At 41.6% G+C, this 23,154-nt stretch overlaps 1 protein-coding gene across 1 annotated transcript in view; it reads right to left on the bottom strand.

Annotated features, from left to right (window-relative positions):
* Positions 1-23,154, bottom strand: part of LOC126259370 (aldehyde dehydrogenase 1A1-like) — a 107,940-nt gene that overhangs the window by 5,785 nt on the left and 79,001 nt on the right. The window contains exons 8-9 of the mRNA XM_049956110.1: positions 20,443-20,627; positions 4,686-4,850 (exon numbers count right to left, since the gene is read on the bottom strand). Coding sequence (XP_049812067.1) covers positions 4,686-4,850; positions 20,443-20,627 — 350 coding nt within the window. The remainder of the gene's footprint in view (positions 1-4,685; positions 4,851-20,442; positions 20,628-23,154) is intronic.

Genomic DNA, 23,154 nt, shown 5'->3' with positions numbered 1-23,154 from the left:
ACATCTGGGTTAAATCGTATTATTTTCCCAGGCACACACATTCTGTAGACATGTTTTTACCCTGAACTCCAAAAATTACCAAAAACTACATTAAGCAACACCAAATTTTACAAGTTTGTCGGTGGAGGACCTCAACTCTCCTTTTGTTAAGCGATATTCCATTCCCCCCCCCCCCTCCCCTCCTCCCACCCCACCCCCCACTAAGCCAACCCCCCCCCCCTCCAGACCAACTTCTAGAATCACCTGTGACGGTATCCACATCTTGCTCTCTGAGCAGCAAAGTTTTTACCTCCAAACCACTTAAAGCACTCTTTCCCAAACCTCTCATTACCCAATGCCATTCACAGCTTTATTGCCTGAATAGGTTACTGCTCTATCAATAGAGATATGAATTTCCTATTTTGAACTCTGAAATCAGAGCATTATTTCCTAATACTATCATTACACTACACAAGAGTTGCTTTCCATCACCCTCCTAACCTATGCAACATACCTGTTGACATATTTATTCCAATGTTCATATTCCCATTAACTGATCTCTCTTTAACACCTGCCTATGCACAAATCCACAAACATATTTAGCTGCACCTCAGGAAAAAGTAAAACATTAAAAGGAGTGTCATATGTGAGACTGTTAGATGGCATTCGTTCACTGCATAGTGTTTTACATAAGAACATCGCTCATCAAATTTCCAGAACACTTGAATGCTGTTAGACAATAAACCTATCTCCTTACTTAATCTTTCCCTCTACTCCAGAATACCATTTGCCTAAACTTTCTCCCCCTTTCTCTTTATACCTCATGAGCCTAGTTTCTGGGGTAGACATGCCCCCTCCCTACTGCACCCACTTTTTCCTCTTTTTCACATCCTGAAGAAAAACTAGTTCAAAAGTAAGATGTGCCATTTTGTTGATTTGTATATGTTTTTATCAGCTATATTGAGAATTGCATGACCTACAGGCTGTTGAAAATATTCTTCACACTGGTAGCATAATTTATCAGTGCTTATAACTAAACAGCATAAATAGAGAATAATGTGCACTTCACTGACTTTTACTTAGAAAAATGATGTATGAATGGTACATAGATGACTGAATGTTTCAACATGTAAAAGTAAATATTTGTTGTACTAACTGAAAAAGTGGTTCATGGTGTGGGCTCCTGTTGTCATGTCCTAGTTCATGAACCATGGGCAATATATGAGTGGCCAGGTAAGTGGTCCTGACAGTCAGGATACCAGTTACTTTGGAATAAGGCTGGGCATCTCAGACATATTCTGAGTCGTGGTCACCTTTGTGCTCAGACAAGAAAGACTACCAAATCCACCAGTTATTCTCTCAACTGTTAGGGGTAAAACCCAATGGAACCCGGGGCAAGTAAGGCTAGCAACCTGCTTTCCTGGTACTTTAAATATGATGCTGGCAAAAATCACAGCAAAATGCCTTGGACCTTTGGAGGTGACAGAGTCCCACCTCTAATTGACAAACCAGGGACTCCTAAGATATGACTCGGCAAACGAATGGTAACGAGATGGCGAGCTATTAATGTCAATGGGGGCTACTCTGTGAAGAAGGTAGAGCTGGCAGAGGCTGCAAGTAAGATGGGGTTGGACGTTTTAGCTAGTGACATTCGGGTAAGGGGTGAGAAAGAAGAGGAAGTGGGAGAATACAAGGTCTACCTGTCAGGAGTCAAAGCAGGAATAGCATAATGGGGTGTAGGGCTTTACATCAGGAAAGAAATGGAACCCAGCATAGTTGCAATAAGGTATGTAAACAAATGACTGATGTGGATAGATTTGAAAGTGTCTAGCAAGAAAATTAGGATTGTGTCAGTATATTCGCATTGTGAAGGGACAGATCAAGATAAGATGGATAGTTTTTATGATGCACTCAGTAATGTAGTTGTTAGAGTAAAGGACAAGGACAGTGTTCTTCTCTTGGGTGATTTTAATGCCAGTATTGGAAATCGAACAGAAGGGTATGAAAAGGTTGTGGGTAAATTTGGAGAGGATATGGAGGCCAACAGGAACAGGAAACAACTCTTGGATGTCTGTGCCAGTATGGGCTTAGTAATCACAAACTCCTTTTTTAAACATAAGAACATTCACCGGTATACTTGGGAAGGCAGGGGAACCAGATACGTCATTGACTATATAATAACAGATCAGGAATTCAGGAAGGCTGTGAGAGACACGCGTGTATTCAGGGGATTCTTTGATGACACTGATCACTATTTAATCTGCAGTGAAATTGGTATTGTGAGGCCGAAAGTGCAGAAGGTCAGGTCCACATGCAGGAGGAGAAGAGGGGAGAAACTTCAGGATAAGGAAATCAGGCACAAGTACATAACAGTGATCTCAGAAAGGTACCAGTTAGTTGAATGTAGTCAATTACAGTCATTGGAAAAGGAATGGACAAGGTACAGGGACACAGTACTAGAAGTGGCTAAGGAATGTCTTGGAACAGTAGTGTGTAATGGTAGGATGAAGCAAACAGCTTGGTGGAATGACACAGTCAAGGCAGCCTGTAAAAGGAAAAAGAGGGCATATCAAAAATGGCTACATACTAGAACCCAGGTAGACAGAGAAAGTTATGTTGAAGAAAGGAACAAAGCCAAACAGATAATTGCAGCATCCAAGAAGAAATCTTGGGAAGACTTTGGAAACAGGTTGGAGACTTTGGGTCAAGCTGCTGGAAAATCATTCTGGAGTGTAATTAGCAGTCTCCGAAAGGGAGGTAAGAAGGAAATGACAAATATTTTGGACAGGTCAGGAAAACTGCTGGTGAATCCTGTTGATGCCTTGGGTAGATGGAGGGAATATTTTGAAGAGTTGCTCAATGTAGGTGAAAATACGATCAGTAATATTTCAGATTTCGATGTACAATGGGATGGGAATGATGATGGAAATAGGATCACATTTGAGGAAGTGGAGAAAATGGTCAATAGAGTGCAGTGCAATAAAGCGGCTGGGGTGGATGAAATTAAGTCAGAACTCATCAAATACAGTGGAATGCCAGGTCTTAAATGGCTACACAGGATAATTGAAATGGTGTGGGAGTCGGGACAGGTTCCATCAGACTGGACGAAAGCAGTAATCACACCAATCTTTAAACATGGAAACAGGAAAGATTGCAACAACTACAGAGGTATCTCTTTAATCAGCGTTGTGGGTAAAATCTTCTCAGGTATTGTTGAAAGGAAAGTGCGAGTATTAGTTGAGGACAAACTGGATGAAAATCAGTGTGGGTTTAGGCCTCTTAGAGGTTGTCAGGACCAGATCTTTAGCTTACGGTAAATAATGGAGAAGTGTTACGAGTGGAACAGGGAATTGTATCTATGCTTTATAGATCTAGAAAACGCATATGACCAGGTTCCTAGGAGGAAGTTATTGTCTGTTCTATGAGATTATGGAATAGGAGGCAAACTTTTGCAGGCAATTAAATGTCTTGACATAGATAGTCAGGCAGCAATTAGAATTAACGGTAAATTGAGTTCATGGTTCAGAGTAGTTTCAGGGGTAAGACAAGGCTGCAACCTGTCTCCACTGTTGTTCATATTATTTATGGGTCATATGTTGAAAACAATAGACTGGCTGGGTGAGATTAAGATTTGTGAACACAAAATAAACAGTCTCGCGTATGCGGATGAGTTAGTTGTGATGGCAGATTTGATTGAAAGTTTGCAAAGTAATATTTCAGAGCTAGATCAGAAATGTAAGGACTATGGTATGAAGATTAGCGTCTCCAAAACGAAAGTAATGTCAGTGGGAAAGAGATATAAACAGATTGAGTTCCAAATAGGAGGAACAAAGTTAGAACAGGTGGACGGTTTCAGGTACTTAGGATGCATATTCTCACAGGATGGCAACATAGTGAAAGAACTGGAAGTGAGGTGTAGCAAAGCTAATGCAGTGAGTGCTCAGCATTTATCTACTCTCTTCTGCAAGAAGGAAGTCAGTACCAAGACTAAGTTATCTGTGCACCGTTCAATCTTTCGACCAACTTTTTTGTATGGGAGCGAAAGCTGGTTGGATCAGGTTACCTTATCAGTAAGGTTGAGCTTACGGATAAGAATGTAGCTAGGATGATTGCAGGTACTAGTAGATGGGAACAATGGCAGGAGGGTATCCACAATGAGGAAATCAAAGAAAAACTGGGAATGAACACTATAGATGTAGCGGTCAGGGTCAACAGGCTTAGATGGTGGGGGCATGTTACACGCATGGGAGAAGCAAGATTACCCAAGAGACTCATGGGTTCAGCAGTAGAGAGTGGGAGGAGTCAGGGTAGACCAAGGAGAAGGTACCTGGATTTGGTTAAGAATGATTTTGAAGTAGTAGGCTTAACATCAGAAGAGGCACCAATGTTAGCACTGAATAGGGGATCATGGAGGAATTTTATAATGGGGACTACGCTCCAGACTGAACACTGAAAGGCATAATCAGTCTTAAATGATGATGATGATGATGATGATGATGATGATGACTGAAAAAGTAATTATTTATGGTTATTGTATTAACAATTTTGAAACAGATTACTTTTACCTTACTACTGGAGGCATGGGCACCTTATTGTGTCATGAATGGAATATGGTATTAATTTCAGCAAATGAAAATCATAAACTACAGCTTATATTCAGAAAAGACAATAAAACTTTCAAAGACAAAACAATAAAAAGTGCTTACCTCCTCTTTTGCAATTTTCATGTCATCAGTAACATTTGAGAAGACTGTTGGCTTGATAAAATAACCTGTTGTACCCAGACGTTCTCCACCACATTCGATGTGAGCTCCTTGTTCCTTTCCTGATTTAATATAGTCCAGAACCTTATTCATCATTTTCTCATTGATCTGTAAAGAACTATCTTCATTAGCAGTTTTTCTGAATTTGAAACAATAATTAGACAGGTCAGCTCTTAATGTACATTTTTATTTGTATCAAATGGAAAATTCACTTGAGAAAATTATAAAATTATGAGACAGGATGGCTGGCCAGTACTTACCTTGTAGAGGTGAAATTCCAATTCTGCTGATAGACACATTTAAAAGTACTAGAAACTGTCCTAGCTTATGGAACTACTAATTCCTTCTTTAGGACAAAAGAGGGATGGGTGGGGAAGGTTAGAAAGTAGGAGTAGGTGACTCAGATTCGAGGATGAGAGTGATCCACCTTTTGTAATAACACGATGAACTAGCTGAGCACCTGTATGAGCATTGAAGAAAAGTTTATTTTTGGGGCACACTTTAATATTTTTTATTATATTTGTTAACTCAGTTAACATCTTTATTGCTTTCCAATTTTTATCTTTTTATTCTATTCTGTACACCTACCCTCCACATTTCCCAACCCCACCACCCCACTTTCCTCCTAGTTCTGAGTGGACAACTTGTAACTGAAATACTCATGTCACTTCTCATTTCTCTTTCTCTTAATCCATCTTTACTTCTCATTCTGTTCTCTGGACTGAAGCTGGCACTGTGCTTACCAATATATTATCTTTGACCTCCAACTCTCTTTGAAGTCTCCCCTTTTGAACTTTGTCTTCCTTCGTACTCACAATATGTGGGTTCCTCATGTCATGTAATTTGAGTGAGCTGCATCTCCTGTCTAATCTTTGGCTGCTGCTCCATCTTTACTCTTTGAGGAAGAAACTAATAATTCCAAAAGTCAGAATTTTTGTCATAACTGTCTGTTGGCAGTACTGGAATTTTTGTCTCCTGAGTGTAAGTTGTGGCCAGACATTCTGTCTCCAAGTAATTACCATTTTTTATTTCATTTTCTCAGGTAATAAAGACTGCTTTGTTGGTGGTAATAATTCTGTTCAATGTCAACTACATCAGTGAAACCTTACTATTGTCTGAAATGTTCAAGTTATGGGACATTTCAAATCATTCTGACTATGTGATATGTGATTCAGTCTTCTCACACCAAGAACCTGTCAAATCATTTCAACTGAATTACATGAAACAGAACAAAATTTACTTCATAATATTCATGTTTCGCAATTTATTTTACTGCTTACTAGATGATGAGTAATTTAGTAATACAAATAGTATATTTAAGGGAGAAAAGAGAACAAACTGAGGTCACCAGGTAAAAATAGGTGTTACTTGATGGGAGCCTAATAAGCTGAGAACTGGTAAGTAATAACCAAATGTTAGTAGAACAAAACACAATTTGTTTGCTTTTTATCTTTAAATCTGAAATTGTTCTACTGGAAATGACAGAGGAAGCCATTCACATGGTAAATGGTGTAATAAATAATTATACAATTATTGAGTTCAAAATTTCAAATCTTTAAATATGGCTACATGGACAAAAGTAACAAAACTTATGTACAAAATTGTGGTGCACAGGTCTTCTTAGTGAGGTTAACTGCTGAAATGTGGCTTGACCAAGGGCACCTATAACCAGGCAGGCAAGGGGAGGAGGGGGTGGGACAAGGTGGGGTTGACCCCCTCCCCCCACCTCTCAGGAAAGACACAAATATAGTGTATTCATGTGTATTTCTTTCAAGAAAATGATTTAGGAGTAAGTACTACGCAGGTTTCAGAACTGGAACAGGTTTTTGGCTATGTACAAGTCACCATTTGTCTCCCAAAATAATTAAAATACTCTGTACCCCAAGTTTAGCCCCCGCCCCCCTTCCCCTACAAACTACTGCATGGGTGTCCCTGGGTCAGACAGGCATTTAATTTCACTAAATGAATTATCTGGAGAGTTCTGGGTAAACTAAAAGTAATGGAAGGTGTAAAAGTAATCATTCACTGCATAGTTGAGGCGGTGTGTGATTGACACATGCATAAACAAGACTGAAATTGCTGCTTTTGCACTACATTCTTCTTCATATATAACTGACTAGCAAAAGCAGTCTAGGGGTTAGAAAGATTCCTTATATAAAGTCTGTCAATGTATTTGACTGTTATCCGATTATAATATTATATTGCTGAATTATTATAGGTGAGCACAGCTACCAAATAACATAGGCAAACACAAAGTCTACAAGTTAAAAACAACAGTGTATTGTATATACCAAAATCAAATGTGATCTGTTGATGGTTGGAACATCACTCAGTGTGATCAAACATGTGCAGTCATTATGCAATAACAAATACTCAAACCCAATTATAACTTGTGAAGTAACACATTCTACTGTATCATTTTAACAGGTTTTGAGCATGTTGGCTAACTTGTCAGTCATCAGCACATGCACATCCTTCAGCCACATAATCCCCTACAGCCAGCATATCTCATTCAAACTGCCAGCTATGTTTCACACATTTATGAGAGACAAGTAAATGCTAAAGTTATGTGCAGCTACATTGTCCTGTAATATGTGCAGCTACATTGTCCTGGTGCTTAGGCTGACTGAGTTGTACAGCTGTGTACTTTTCTTCTTACTGAGCCAATGTAAGATTCAGTAGAGAAGTGCGATGAATGGCATGGGGCAAAAACTTCAAAAATGTTCAAATGTGTGTGAAATCTTATGGGACTTAACTGCTAAGGTCGTCGGTCCCTAAGCTTACACATTACTTAACCTAAATTATCCTAAGGACAAACACACACATCCATGCCCGAGGGAGGACTCGAACCTCCGCCAGGACCAGCCACACAGTCTACGACTGCACCGCCTTAGACTGCTTGGCTAAACCCGCGCGGCACAAAAACTTATTTTGAATACATGCCACATCCAAGAAAGCTGTCTTTCCTTGTTTGTGACAACATCTGATAAAAGATGCTAATTATTTTTCTTTATCTTCATAGAACAATGATGAAAAGCTCTCAGTTTTGCAGCTGGGGGACCACATTAACATACCATGGCATTTTGGTGAGTGTCATCCTCATCATCTTCTGGCAAAGTGTCAAGATATTACAAATGACCCAATATCTATACAAGTAATTCCCCACCCCCCACCCACCTGGGTGCAGTCAGCTAGGTCCCCTGTGCAACCTGTGGGCGAGGGGAGGGGTGGGGGGGCGGGGGGGGGGGGGGGGTTGTAGTGGTGTAAGGTGGGAAGTGGGCCAGAAGCTGTGCTCAAATGTCTGCATGGTTATTCTAGATGTGTCCTGTGTTTTGAAAAGTGGTGGGTGTACTCTTGTTGTAATGCAGCTAATGGTAGCTTTCAAGCCTTACTATTTTGGTGACCTTCATCTCTCTTTACAAGACTCTCATGACTGTATTTCTGTGGATTCCTTTATAATGCTGCCCCCGACAGCTGGTTGTTCAGCATAGCATCATCACGGTACCATAAAGCTGCCAGCTATATGGAAACCCAAGAGCTTTTCATTAGTAGAATACAATGGGAAAGTCTACATTAATTCATTGTACAATGTCCATACGAGTTACTGCATATAATGAGCTAATGGCACATGTAATCTCTTTAGACGCTTCTGGACCACTGCCTACTATTAGGGGACATAACTCGTCATCCACATGAGAATCTGCAAGTTAAGTTGTGCATATTACATGTCAGTCTAGAATTGTAAACATTATTAAGATGAAAAACTCTCTTGGCACTTTTCAATTACGAATGTAAAGAAATTTGTACAAGAAAATCTGATGCCAGATATACATTTAATGACCAAGACAACTGAATGGGTTGCTTACAATGTCACATACACTGTTGACATGTTCCAGAGAGGACAGAGAAGAGCTGAGAGGTTTCTGTCTCCATAATAACCACACTGATAGGCTTTCTGGGTACGAATATGTTTTATTGGTACTGAGAAAGCAAAGAGAGCGACACAAGTGAGAAACTCCTCATAGTTTTCTCAATAAATCTGTAAAATATCATAGTAGGGCCTTTGGAGGAGTAGGGAGTAATTTTTTAACTAGGTATAAAACATCTGAGCTGATACAAAAGACAGAAATATAACATTGAGGTTGTTGTGATTTATACAGTGAACTAACAAATACGAGATTAACTTCTTGGAAATGAAAAAGTTATTTTTTATTCAGAAGAAATTTATCATTTCTTGACAATTTCTGGTATGATTATACCATTTTTAAATCAGCTACAAATGCAGTCTTTAAGCTCATTTGTGTTTTAAAATAAAATAATTATTTGTGGCATCACACAGTAGTTAGACTGTGTATCACCAGTTACCCCATTTACTCTATCACCACATACAATTTTAAAACCCTTTTCTCTTGTCTCCACAACCAGGAATATCACTTTTGGAACCATAGTTAGTTACTTGTTCCATACATCATATTCACAATTAACATTACAATTACTTTCCTTCAGGCTTCACTGGATGTTTTGAGTTGTGCCTCTAGCAATACTGACCTCATTCTCATAGTTTCTCCTCAGTAGCACTACTCTTGATCACAGCTAAGATGAAAATCTAAATGAGTGTGAGGTGGTATTTGCTCACAGATGCACATGAAGCCACTATTTAGACTGTATTAACTTACACATTTATTCCTTGCAAAATTTGAATGTTCATTATGGTGACTAGTTTGAAAATTATGAAAATGTATTAGTGCACTAAACCAGAAAAGCACCTACAGTTCCAGTGGTAAAGTTAATTGTTCTATTGTGCACAAAGCACAGTTCATATGTACACAAAGAAAGCCACCATTCACACTTAGCAGAATCCTGCAGCAATTTATTATAGTGCATTACATTTTGGTAGTTCACTTAATTCAGTCTATAACGAGTATCACGACATCTGATAATCACTCATTTCAATGACAATGACTTCCCATAACACTTCTTAATCACAACATGATTCAGTTAAAATGTACATTAATATGATCCACAGATATCACTGGAATCACTGGAAAATTATTAAACATTGAGCTTCACGGATGTTGGCTTTTTTTTGTACGTGTGCCTTATTGCAAATTATGGTAATTACACAACATTATTAATTAGTGAGTTAATTAACCAATGCCATATGTCATTTTGTACAGAAAAATTGAGGTAACAAAGTACATAGTCAAAGTTTGAATCTAACAATTGTTATTATGAAATCTGCAATGGAAAATGGGGCTGCTTATGAATTTAAATGTTAATTATTTCTTCAATTAAATATTTACAGGACAGCAGGACTCCCAGATTTTCTGTTGGTATTGTTCATCATTATCAGATTTACTGATTAGCTCATAAGGCTTTGGCTGCTACAAACAGTAGTACTAACATCAGTTAATTGTAGTTGAGTGCCTACTGAAAACTTATTACATCAATGTAAGCTGAAGAGCCAAAATGATATCTGTACAATAAATTCAAAAGTATAAATAAGAACTTGAGATTTTTATGTAGTTATTACATGCCAGTCTATAAATAAATTGAAAATAAAATAAAAATTTGCTGTTTTTGGGAGTAGAGAAACATAGCAGATGGGAAAAATCCATCTTGCTATGTCATGTAGTTTCCAGAGAAGATGCCAAAAATCAGATCTCAAAGCCAAATGCTAGTGGGCCTCCAAAGAGATTAATTTTTAAAATGAAAATGTACACAATGTACACAAGGTAGACTATGTTGGGGGAATAGACATCATTAAGTAAAACACATAGAATTTCAATATTTAAAAATGAGGATCTGCCAAATTATAATTATAAACAATTATCTCTTAAATTCTGCCAGTTTCATTAAAACCAAAATTCACAAATCACAAAAACCAGAATACTCACAAGCTGCTTGTAGGATTATGGTAGATCTAATACATGAACATGAAGTGCTAAAAGGCATAAAATCTTTAAATCTAAAATGTCATCAAAAACAGGACAAGGAAAGTGGCATGGGATTTAGAACAGGGCCATGTGAAATTTAAATGGGAGAATTTATTTAGAGATTCCAAGATTTTTAATACCTAAGCTTCTCCATGAGTCCAGTTGACAGATATGTCATGAATGCACCTAAACCAAACCAGGGGCTGAACCACTGTGAAACCCAGGAAAGCCTCATCCAAGTGACAAATGAAGAGATTGGCATAGGAAGGAACCATACTGGTTCCCATGGCTGTGCCCCTGATCTGTTTGTATGTCTGCCCCTTAAAGGTAAAGTAGTTGTTGATAAGTAGAAAGTTGATTAAGGGTACGTGGATATAGAGTGAGGTGACATTGATGGTGACAAGTACGGTGTGTTTTTGTATGCCCGTCCTTTTGTCTGGAGGTCTGAGGGACTACAGCTGTTCACTACTGTAAGAAAACGAAACACCTATGATTATCCTTATGATGTCATTTATTGTGTAGCTACCAGTTTCAGCACTTCAATGCACCATCTTCAGGCCTTAGTTGATGCTGAAAGGGTTATTATGATCCTTATACACGATTCATCATTGGCAACATAACTGATTTATGCAGGCTACCTGTAACTGTGATGTTGTCTCTCCAACCATCAACTGTCAACTATCAACTGAATTGATCTTGCTGTGCCAAGAGGAAAGCGCCAACTGAAGACCCTCTCAGTTCCTATGCCACTTGCAGAGCCTCATGCAGTCTGACATTGTCCTGGACTCACAGTTGCACACAATCTCAGTCTGCAGCCTCCCTGAATAGGTGCAAACTCTAATAGCCATGGAGACAGATATGCAGCTGGATGCCATCGCAAACTTAGCCAATTGGGTATACGACGCGCCGGCAACGGCACCTAGTATCACACCATGGCAGTCAATGACACAGGACCCCCATCTCCGCAGCAGCACACACCTCCTGCAACCACCACCTCAGACTCTGATGTACATCACCTAGAGCAGAACATGGACACCCAGATGGCAGCACTTACCACACAGGTCAATTAGTTGGCAAGCTCACGGGTAGAGAGCAGGAGGCTTCGCAGTAACAGCAGATATAGCTACAGGTGACCCAGCTCACACAACTGGAAATGCAGCAACAGTTGTTCTAACAGTATCCAGCTGACAGCAGAACCACCTCCAAGTGGATACCATTGGTACCACACTCGTTTCGGCAACGAAGTGACCGTAAATCATTCACCATGCTCACACGCAAATGCCATGTGTGACCAGCACTAGACACACATGGCTGCAGTGCAGTATCAAAGCACCTAGCATCTGTTTATAGTAGAATAGGGGAGCAATGTGGGAACTTCCTTGGACAATGTTAAGAGACTATAGGAATGGTGTCTCAAGAACGCAAACAGTTTCACCATAAAAACATATGGTACTCATCACCAGAATGGGCACCTCAAACTGCACTGCACATTCACTTGGTGGTTCACTGTGGGTGACGTCAATGAGATGATTCTGAATGTAAATTTCCTTGACCACTACAAGCTGCTTGCTGACAATGCAAAGGCACAACTAATCGACTCCACAATGAATTTGCAGATACGTGGTCAGTGACAACAGGCAGTGTTCTTCAACATAAAACCCATGGCATATTCTGGATCATACACAGACATCCTGGATGGTGTTTTGTGAAGCTTTCCAGGCTGTTTCACATACCTCAACAATATCCTTGTGTTCTTGAAGTCACCTGAGCCCCACTGCAACCACTTAATGACCATCTTCTGGCACCTCAGTGAGACTGGCATCATTATAATTCCACTGAAATGCATATTTAGGGTAACAGAGATTGAATTTCTATGGCATCTAACCACCCTTACCATATCCAAGCCTCTGCTGGACAAGGTACAGACGATCTTGAACTTGCCCTGCCCAGAGATCCACAAAGGCCTCTGCTGATACCTCGATATGATCGGCTTTTACCAGCGCCATCTGCATCATGCTGTCACAGTGCTTGAACTCCTGACTGTGGTGCTGTGCAGTCCTACTGCCAAAGGAAGGCTTTTGTTACTTGTGCAGACATAATGGCACAAAGCTTTGCCCAGTCCAAATTGAATTCTTCCATTTGTTGGTAGGAGCCCACTCTTTCATTATTTTCACTGACTCATGCACCTTGGAGCAGCAACATCAACTATTCACTGTGCCAACTACAACAGCTGGATTTTGTATTGCAGTCCACCATGGATATTCGCTAAATTCCCATGCTGGACAACATTGTCACCAACCGCTTGTCTCATGATTGAGCTGCTATTTCCTCCCCTGTGAAGTTTGAGAACATCACAGAAGAACAGGTGAGTGATGAGCAATTGGACAGCTGCTGTCACGATACCTCCAGTGGCCTAAGACTGGAACTACTGCCCATTCCTGGTTCCTCCTTCAAGATTTTGTGCAACATTTTGGCAGGCGCACATCATCCATTTCTTTTAGAGAAATTCAGGTGTAGTGCATTTGACTGCATCCACAGGCTGTTACACCACAGTATGAACACCACTGTCATGCTAATGGCTGAGCATTTTGTCTGGCTGGGACTCCGGAAAGACTGCTGGCAAGGGGCAATCACCTGCTCTGCATGCCATCATGCCAAAGTCAGGAAACATACCCATGTAACCATCAGCACCTTTCCTGACATGACACACTGCTGTCTCATATCCATGATGATATTGTGGGCTCACTTCCTCTGTCCAAAGGCAAGTGGTGTTTACTGATAATGGTGGACTGTTTCACACACTAGCTGCAGGCGACACCAGTAGTAGACATCACCACCAAGATCAGTGCCACTGCCTTCATCAACACCTGGGTGGCACACTTTGGCTGCCACAATCATGTAACAACAGACTGCAGCTGCCAGTTTGACAACACACTACTTGACTGTGTGGCATGCAGCTACACCAAAAGTCTAGCTATCACCCAGTGACTAATGGTATGTTTGAGAGGCTCCATCAGATGCTGAAATTGTCCCTGATATGTCATAACATCACCTGGATGGAGACACTTCCACTCATACTCCTCGGTCTGTGAGTAACACCGAAGAACAAGATCAGTGTTTCACCTGCAGACTTCATCTATGATCAATCACTTGCCATCCCTGGTGAATTCGTGGAGGAGGTACCACTGCCACACAATGCCTCAGCCCCATATTGGCAGAACATCTGCACAGTCACATGGCTTGCCTCCAACTGCATGCACTGACACAGCAAGCCACCAGCAAAGTATTTTTTCATGCTGATTTACATCACTGCATGCATGTTACATTGATCATAGATGCAAAACATGTACCACTTAAGCTGCATTACTCAGGACCACAGTGTGTGATCACCCATGATGAGAAAACTCTGCAGACTGAACATAATGACAGGCCAACTGACCAAGTCAACCCAGCTTATGTCTTATGTCTGCTGTTCACTTCTTCAATCTGGATGAGGACCTGTCAATGGACAACAGTTCCCACACAACCGGTCCAGCATAGCCTATTCCTGTAGTGACAGGTGATGCACAGACACTGCCAGCTGTTACCATGGAGCCACTAGCACCCCAGCATATCCCACCCTATCCACGCAGCCACCTAGACCTTTCCCCATACAGACACACCAGCCACCCTCATTACAGCAGCCAGTGGACTACATATATGCAAGTTGGCTGCCGTGTTTGATTCAAATGCCTGTGCTGCATTGTAATGATGTCATGCTGCACAACAAGCCAGCATGCATCCCATCTGCCACCTGCCATTGACACACTGTCTCTGGCAGGCTGCCTCATCAGCCTCTGATCTTGTCTCCAGTCAAGCTCTGCTGGATCTGCTGCATGTCTCTATGCCTCTGATGCATCAGGCATTGAGATCACATCAACTCTCCAAGGGGGGATCTGTGCGGCAATCTTACCACAGAACCATGTGGATAGCAGAGAACCAGCATTCATCTGTGAGTGCAGATTTTACTTTTAGGCTCACCTTCAGCAACAGTATAGAAGAGACAAAAGTGAAAGCCAGTGTGAGCTAGACATTTGTGCCTGGTTGATGTTTATGCTGATCATAGAGTCTGTTAGCCGCAGACCATATGGGTTGAGTATGATGCACACTCCCTACCAATGCATTTACAAATTTGTATAGGTGCCTATCATTTGCTTGATCCCACTGCATCCACAAATCAAATGGCAACCCATGAGACAAGAAGTAATTGGCACGTTTGACTGGACACCTGTCCTTTGTCTCTCCCTGACTGCAAGACCACACTATGTGCTCGATCACTGAGTAGTGTGCACCTTCCAGGATCAGTGGTCGAGCTTTTACCACAGCCACATGACTTTGGTGTGTGAAGATTTCAGACAGTACCTCTGCAAGGTTTTTAGTGCACCAACCACTGCCAGTCAGTGTATAACTATGCAATCAAATGTTTGATCAATTAGTGTTGCCTGAGCCTGCAGCAGCAGTGAAAACCAGCCCACTACATGATAGACTTGGAAGCCGCAAAAGCCACCCATTTCTGCTTCACCTTTACTGAATCATTGTTGTGTACAAAAGCATTTGTTGGTTAGGAAGGACAAAGGTAAATCCCCGTGAAAAACATCCTATGAATTTATAATAACAGAGGCATATATGCACATAAATTTGCATTTCTACATATTGTACACCTTTCTTTTACTTTGTTTGTATTACTGCATGTACATATCTGCAATTTTCAGTTCCTTGTACCAACATCACACAAATTTACATGTATATTTGGACAACATCCATTAGTGTCTACAGATGAATGAATGAATAAATAAATAAATAATATGTGGAACATGTCAACAGAATAAACACAGAAAACAAACACACAATTTCTATTCAAGAATTCTTCTATAGTATAAAAGAAGTTGTTAAGGAGAAACATCATTACTCTACACTTGGAAACACTTCTGCCAATTCAAACATTTTATTTCCATGGGTAGATTGTCAAAGAATTTTGTAGCTGCATATTTCACCCCTTTCTGTGCCAAAGTTCAATTCTTTAAAGTAAAATGCAGGTCATTTTTCCTTCTAGTGTTGTACTTGTTCATATCATTAGTGCTCTCAAATTCAGATGGATTGCTGAAGTGATAAAAAATTTCAAAAATGAATAAAAGTTCTGTGTGGATGTGGCTAGTACACCTAGCTACTCAAAAAGGTTCCTGTAGGATGTATGTGAGTGAAAGCTACACATAATTGTAATTATTTTATGCTATGAGTATTTTTCCTAAGTGAGGAGATACCACACAATGTTAAGGTATCAGTGACTCAAAATGCACAAAATATGGTAATTTACTGACTTCTATATCTCTGATATTAGCAGTTATTCTTACAGCAAAAGTAGCCAAATATAAAGATTTTATTGGGTCTATTAAATGGTTTTTCTGCTTTAAGTCTTCATCAAGAGCTTAGAATTTACTACCTTGGTTTTTTTCTTTTTTGCAAAACTAAGCAGTAACTTCCACAAAAACATCATTTGGTATTTTCTCGGTTAATTCTTCTTCGCTCGGCTTCACAATAATTCTTCTATCATCTACAAACAGAAATAATTCTGCCTCCTTATAAAAACACTTCCCTATCTTTGTCCTTTTCCCGGTTATGTTAGAGATGTGTAAAATATGTATATATATATTCTACACAGTTGAATCATTTCTGTGAATGAACAACATTTTGAAACTTATGGAGAGTTTCCAGAATGAGATTTTCACTCTGCAGTGGAGTGTGCGCTGATATGAAACTTCCTGGCAGATTAAAACTGTGTGCCGGGCCGAGACTCGAACTCTGGACCTTTGCCTATCGTGGGCTTCTTTCAGGACTGCTAGTTCTGCAAGGTTCGCAGGAGAGCTTCTGTAAAGTTTGGAAGGTAGGACACGAGGTACTGGCAAAGTAAAGCTGTGGGGGTGGGGCGTGAGTCGTGCTTGGGTAGCTCAGTTGGTAGAGCACTTGCCCGTGAAAGGCAAAGGTCTCCAGTTCGGTCTCGGCCCGGCACACAGTTTTAACCTGCCACGAAGTTTCATATCAGCGCACACTCCGCTGCAGAGTGAAAATCTCATTCTGGAAACATCCCCCAGGCTGTGGCTAAGCCATGTCTCCGCAATATCCTTTCTTTCAGAAGTGCTAGTTCTGGAAGGTTCGCAGGATGGCTTCTGTAAAGTTTGGAAGGTAGGACACGAGGTACTGGCAGAAGTAAAGCTGTGGGAGTGGGGCGTGAGTCGTGCTTGGGTAGCTCAGTTGGTAGAGCACTTGCCCGCGAAAGGCAAAGGTCCCGAGTTCGAGACTCGGCCCGGCACACAGGTTTAACCTGACAGGAAGTTTCATATCAGCACACACTCCGCTGCAGAGTGAAAATCTCATTCTGGAAACATCCCCCAGGCTGTGGCTAAGCCATGTCTCTGCAATATCCTTTCTTTCAGGAGTGCTAGTTCTGCAAGGTTCACAGGAGAGCTTCTGTAAAGTTTGGAAGGTAGGAGACGAGGTACTGGCAGAAGTAAGCTGTCGGCCGGGGCGTGAGTCGTGCTTGGGTAGCTCAGTTGGTAGAGCACTTGCCCGCGAAAGGCAAAGATCCCGAGTTCGAGACTTGGCCCGGCACACAGTTTTAACCTGACAGGAAGTTTCATATCAGCGCACACTCCACTGCAGAGTGAAAATCTCATTCTGGAAACATCCCCCAGGCTGTGGCTAAGCCATGTCTCCGCAATATCCTTTCTTTCAGGAGTGCTAGTTCTGGAAGGTTCGCAGGATGGCTTCTGTAAAGTTTGGAAGGTAGGACACGAGGTACTGGCAAAGTAAAGCTGTGGGGGTGGGGCGTGAGTCGTGCTTGGGTAGCTCAGTTGGTAGAGCACTTGCCCGCGAAAGGCAAAGGTCCCGAGTTCAGGTCTAGGCCCAGCACACAGTTTTAACCTACCAGGAAGTTTCATATCAGTACACACTCTGCTGCAGAGTGAAAATCTCATTCTGGAAACATCCCCCAGGCTGTGGCTAAGCCATGTCTCCGCTATATCCTTTCTTTCAGGAGTGCTATTTCTGCAAGGTTCGCAGGAGAGCTTCTGTAAAGTTTGGAAGGTAGGACACATGGTATTGACAGAAGTAAAGCTGTGGGGGCGCGGCATGAGTCATGCTTAGGTAGCTTAGTTGGTAGAGCACTTGCCCGTGAAAGGCAAAGGTCCCGAGTTCGGGTCTCAGCCAGGCACACAGTTTTAACCTGCCACGAAGTTTTATATCAACGCACACTCCGCTGCAGAGTGAAAATCTCATTCTGGAAACATCCCCAGGCTGTGGCTAAGCCATGTCTCCGCAATATCCTTTCTTTCAGGAGTGCTAGTTCTGCAAGGTTCGCAGGAGAGCTTCTGTAAAGTTTGGAAGGTAGGACACGAGGTACTGGCAAAGTAAAGCTGTGGGGGTGGGGCGTGAGTCGTGCTTGGGTAGCTCAGTTGGTAGAGCACTTGCCCGTGAAAGGCAAAGGTCTCCAGTTCGGTCTCGGCCCGGCACACAGTTTTAACCTGCCACGAAGTTTAATATCAGCGCACACTCCGCTGCAGAGTGAAAATCTCATTCTGGAAACATCCCCCAGGCTGTGGCTAAGCCATGTCTCCGCAATATCCTTTCTTTCAGAAGTGCTAGTTCTGGAAGGTTCGCAGGATGGCTTCTGTAAAGTTTGGAAGGTAGGACACGAGGTACTGGCAGAAGTAAAGCTGTGGGAGTGGGGCGTGAGTCGTGCTTGGGTAGCTCAGTTGGTAGAGCACTTGCCCGCGAAAGGCAAAGGTCCCGAGTTCGAGACTCGGCCCGGCACACAGTTTTAACCTGACAGGAAGTTTCATATCAGCACACACTCCACTGCAGAGTGAAAATCTCATTCTGGAAACATCCCCCAGGCTGTGGCTAAGCCATGTCTCCGCAATGTCCTTTCTTTCAGGAGTGCTAGTTCTGGAAGGTTCGCAGGATGGCTTCTGTAAAGTTTGGAAGGTAGGAGACGAGGTACTGGCAGAAGTAAGCTGTGGGCCGGGGCGTGAGTCGTGCTTGGGTAGCTCAGTTGGTAGAGCACTTGCCCGCGAAAGGCAAAGATCCCGAGTTCGAGACTCGGCCCGGCACACAGGTTTAACCTGACAGGAAGTTTCATATCAGCACACACTCCACTGCAGAGTGAAAATCTCATTCTGGAAACATCCCCCAGGCTGTGGCTAAGCCATGTCTCTGCAATATCCTTTCTTTCAGGAGTGCTAGTTCTGCAAGGTTCACAGGAGAGCTTCTGTAAAGTTTGGAAGGTAGGAGACGAGGTACTGGCAGAAGTAAGCTGTGGGCCGGGGCGTGAGTCGTGCTTGGGTAGCTCAGTTGGTAGAGCACTTGCCCGCGAAAGGCAAAGATCCCGAGTTCGAGACTCGGCCCGGCACACAGTTTTAACCTGACAGGAAGTTTCATATCAGCGCACACTCCACTGCAGAGTGAAAATCTCATTCTGGAAACATCCCCCAGGCTGTGGCTAAGCCATGTCTCCGCAATGTCCTTTCTTTCAGGAGTGCTAGTTCTGGAAGGTTCGCAGGATGGCTTCTGTAAAGTTTGGAAGGTAGGACACGAGGTACTGGCAAAGTAAAGCTGTGGGGGTGGGGCGTGAGTCGTGCTTGGGTAGCTCAGTTGGTAGAGCACTTGCCCGTGAAAGGCAAAGGTCTCCAGTTCGGTCTCGGCCCAGCACACAGTTTTAACCTGCCACGAAGTTTCATATCAGCGCACACTCCGCTGCAGAGTGAAAATCTCAATCTGGAAACATCCCCCAGGCTGTGGCTAAGCCATGTCTCCGCAATATCCTTTCTTTCAGAAGTGCTAGTTCTGGAAGGTTCGCAGGATGGCTTCTGTAAAGTTTGGAAGGTAGGACACGAGGTACTGGCAGAAGTAAAGCTGTGGGAGTGGGGCGTGAGTCGTGCTTGTGTAGCTCAGTTGGTAGAGCACTTGCCCGCGAAAGGTAAAGATCCCGAGTTCGAGACTCGGCCCGGCACACAGTTTTAACCTGACAGGAAGTTTCATATCAGCACACACTCCGCTGCAGAGTGAAAATCTCATTCTGGAAACATCCCCCAGGCTGTGGCTAAGCCATGTCTCCGCAATATCCTTTCTTTCAGGAGTGCTAGTTCTGCAAGGTTCACAGGAGAGCTTCTGTAAAGTTTGGAATGTAGGACACGAGGTACTGGCAGAAGTAAAGCTGTGGTGGTAGGGCATGAGTTGTGCGTGGGTAGCTCAGTTGGTAGAGCACTTGCCCGTGAAAGGCAAAGGCCCAGAGTTCGAGTCTCGGCCCCTCACACAGTTTTAATCTGCCAGGATGTTTCTTATGGGGAGTTGGTTTTATTTCCTAAGAGCTAGTTAGCATGTCAGTAAAACTAAGACAAAAAGTAGTTACAATGACTGATTGAGTGTATTTCATGGTGCTGGTAAAAGGCTGATGTCAAGAGTTTAAGTCCTACCCAGAACACAGTTCTGAAAATTGTCATTGTTAGTTTCTCTCTTTCAGTAATAGAAGACTTGTTTTTATAAATATCCCACATAAAATATTATATTTTCTTTTGTCAGTCAATATTTAGCATTATTAATGACTGATTTCTCTTTTGTGATCTAAATGCACATAAAGTAGTGTAATAAACTGAATGTCATTCGTAGTTAATTTTAAAAATAGATGTATGTTATCCATACACAGTAATTTGTAGATCATATTTTTTTATTACCTGAGGACCTTGAATAACACCATCTTCAAAGGGATCACCAACCTTTCTTGCTTCAGCTTTTGCTTTGGCTTTCTTAACAAATTCATCATATATGTTTTCATGCACAAATGTTCTTGTTCCTGCACAGCAAGCTTGTCCCTGATTGACAAATACACAATCATGTGCTATGTTCACTGCTTCATCAACTGCAAAACAGATAATTAAGAAATAATTACTAGTAACATCTCTTGAATGTTAAAAAATCTAATTTCAGATCAGACATGATAAGAATCCAAACACTTACTTCATTTGCAAGTGAACATCTAATATTTGGAAAGACAGAACATGTTTACTGACTAAGTATCACCTCAAACAAATACATTTTGAAAATGGCTTCATCAAAAACTGAAGTTATGCCAATCAACAATAAACAAAAATAGATTGAAGTACCATATAACAGATATCCCCCTCTGGATGAATGATGAGCAGCTCATTGGCATACTTGAAGGCCCATAAAATGTCAAATTTTCAAATAGTTAAGTGTGTTTGTTCCCATCCATGTATTATTTGAGGTAAGTGGTTACCTGGCCTACTGTCTGTTTTTTCTTTCCATAGTAGTATTTCTCTTATTATAATATACTGAATAAATATTGTACTCAAGTTATTTCCCAGTAGCAGTGATGATGATTATGATGATCATGATGATGTTTGGTTTGTGAGGCACTCAATTGCACAGTCATCAGCACCCTTACCAAGTCCCAATCTTTACACAGTCCAATGTAGCCACTTTCATGAATGATGATAAGGAGGAAGAGGACAGCACAAGCACCCCATCCCCAGGCAGAGAAAATCACAACCCAGCCAGGAATCGAACCCGGGACCCCGTGATCCAGATGCAGCAACGCCAGCCACTAGACCACGAGCTGTGGACTCATGGTAGCAACATTGTATACCAGGGACTCTTCATCAACCATAAGCTAACCTGGAAGGCACCCATGAAATATGTGACTAATAAAGGCAACATGGCTGTCAACATAATCAGACCTATGACATGACTTAGGTGGGGCTTGAATGTCGACACCACTAACACTTTACCATACAATGGTGTATCCAGTCATTGACTATGGGAGTGGTTGTTATGGATCAGCACCTGGCAGTTAACTCAACAGAATTAATAAATGCCAGTGTAAAATCACTGAGAGTTTGTCTGGGGACAATGTGCTCCACCCTTAACAATACACTCTTGGTTGAAGCACATGAACCTCCAGTTCATCCATGGTGGTGGTATTTCTGTGGCAAGTTGCTTCCTAAAGGGCACCAGTATGCATCCAACAATCTGCAATTGACTGCCTCATACTTAACACACAGTGCTTAACTGGTCTCTTCTGGATCACTAGCATTTTTTTCAGATGTTTCGGGTGTGAAACATATAGCAAAGTTTGTTAAGAAATTGTTGAGTTTCAACCATACAGGACACCACTAAGGAATCACTGAATGAAGTTGACAATGATCCTGAACTTCTAAAGAAGGTTATAACAGGTGATAAAACATGGGTATACAAATATGACATCGAAAATTGTCCTGATGTAAATGGCCAGAAGAGTCAAGAACCAAAAAAATTGACACATTGGATCATGTGTGGAAGTTCTCCTCACTGTTTTCTTCATTTACAATGGGATATTGCATCATGAGCTCCTGCCTTACAGTTGTGTGGCCAATAAAGAATACTACTTGGAGTTATGTGCCCTTTGCATGAAGCAATCCAAAGAAAATGACCAGAATTGTAGCAAAACCATTCATGGAAATTGCATCATGATAATGCTCCTGCTCACATCTCAATGTTTGCTCATGATTTTATGCCAAAAAACAAAACTGTTATGTTTCCTCAGCCACCATATTTGCCAGAAATGCACTCCTACAACTTCTTTCTATTCCAAAAGCTGAAGAGAACCATGAAAGTGTGTTGTTTTGCCACCATTTATGATATAAAAACAAAACTGCTTAAGGAACGGGACACCATAATGCAAAGTGGGTTCTAGAAGTGCTTCCAAGATGGGAAAAAGAGCTGGCACAAGTATACTATATCTGAGGGGGATTAATTTGGAGGTACAAAGTTGATGTTGTTGAACAAATAAAGATCCTTTAAGAAAAACAAAAATTTCCATTACTTTTTCATCACGCCTTGTATATCTATACTGATGGCTCCCAAACCAGTGATTCTTTCAGAAGGGAGTACTGCATACCATGATTGCAGAAGTCTGGACTATTTAAATGACCAGATGATGCAAGTATCATGATTGCAGAACTTATTGCATTACTAGAAGCATTTCATTTCTGCTCATGGATGTCAGGTTCTCTGAATTTCTGACTCAGTGGCTATTTGTCTGCTCTAGTAATACTTAAAAATTTTAGCATCTGTTTGGCTGAAAATATCATTGTATTCATGGTTATCCAAGTGTTGAAATCAATGTATGAAGCAGGCCATTTCATTAATTTCTCTTGCGTGACATCACACTGTGGGATCACTGGCAATGAATCTGTCAACCACTTATCCAAAGAAGGCCCTGTGATAAGGTGTACAGTAAGGACTGCAATCCCAAGTATGGGTTACCCATGTGCCCACACAAATACATGACACAAGACTGACAATGGAAATGGGAGGGAACTGCAAGATATGGAGACAAGAAGTATGCAACAGTTCACCCATCTGTCCCCTATTCCACAAAATCATAT

Source organism: Schistocerca nitens, chromosome 5, assembly GCF_023898315.1.
Source record: "Schistocerca nitens isolate TAMUIC-IGC-003100 chromosome 5, iqSchNite1.1, whole genome shotgun sequence".
In the NCBI taxonomy this organism is placed as follows: domain Eukaryota; kingdom Metazoa; phylum Arthropoda; class Insecta; order Orthoptera; family Acrididae; genus Schistocerca; species Schistocerca nitens.
This window is presented reverse-complemented; position numbering and strand designations above follow the sequence as displayed.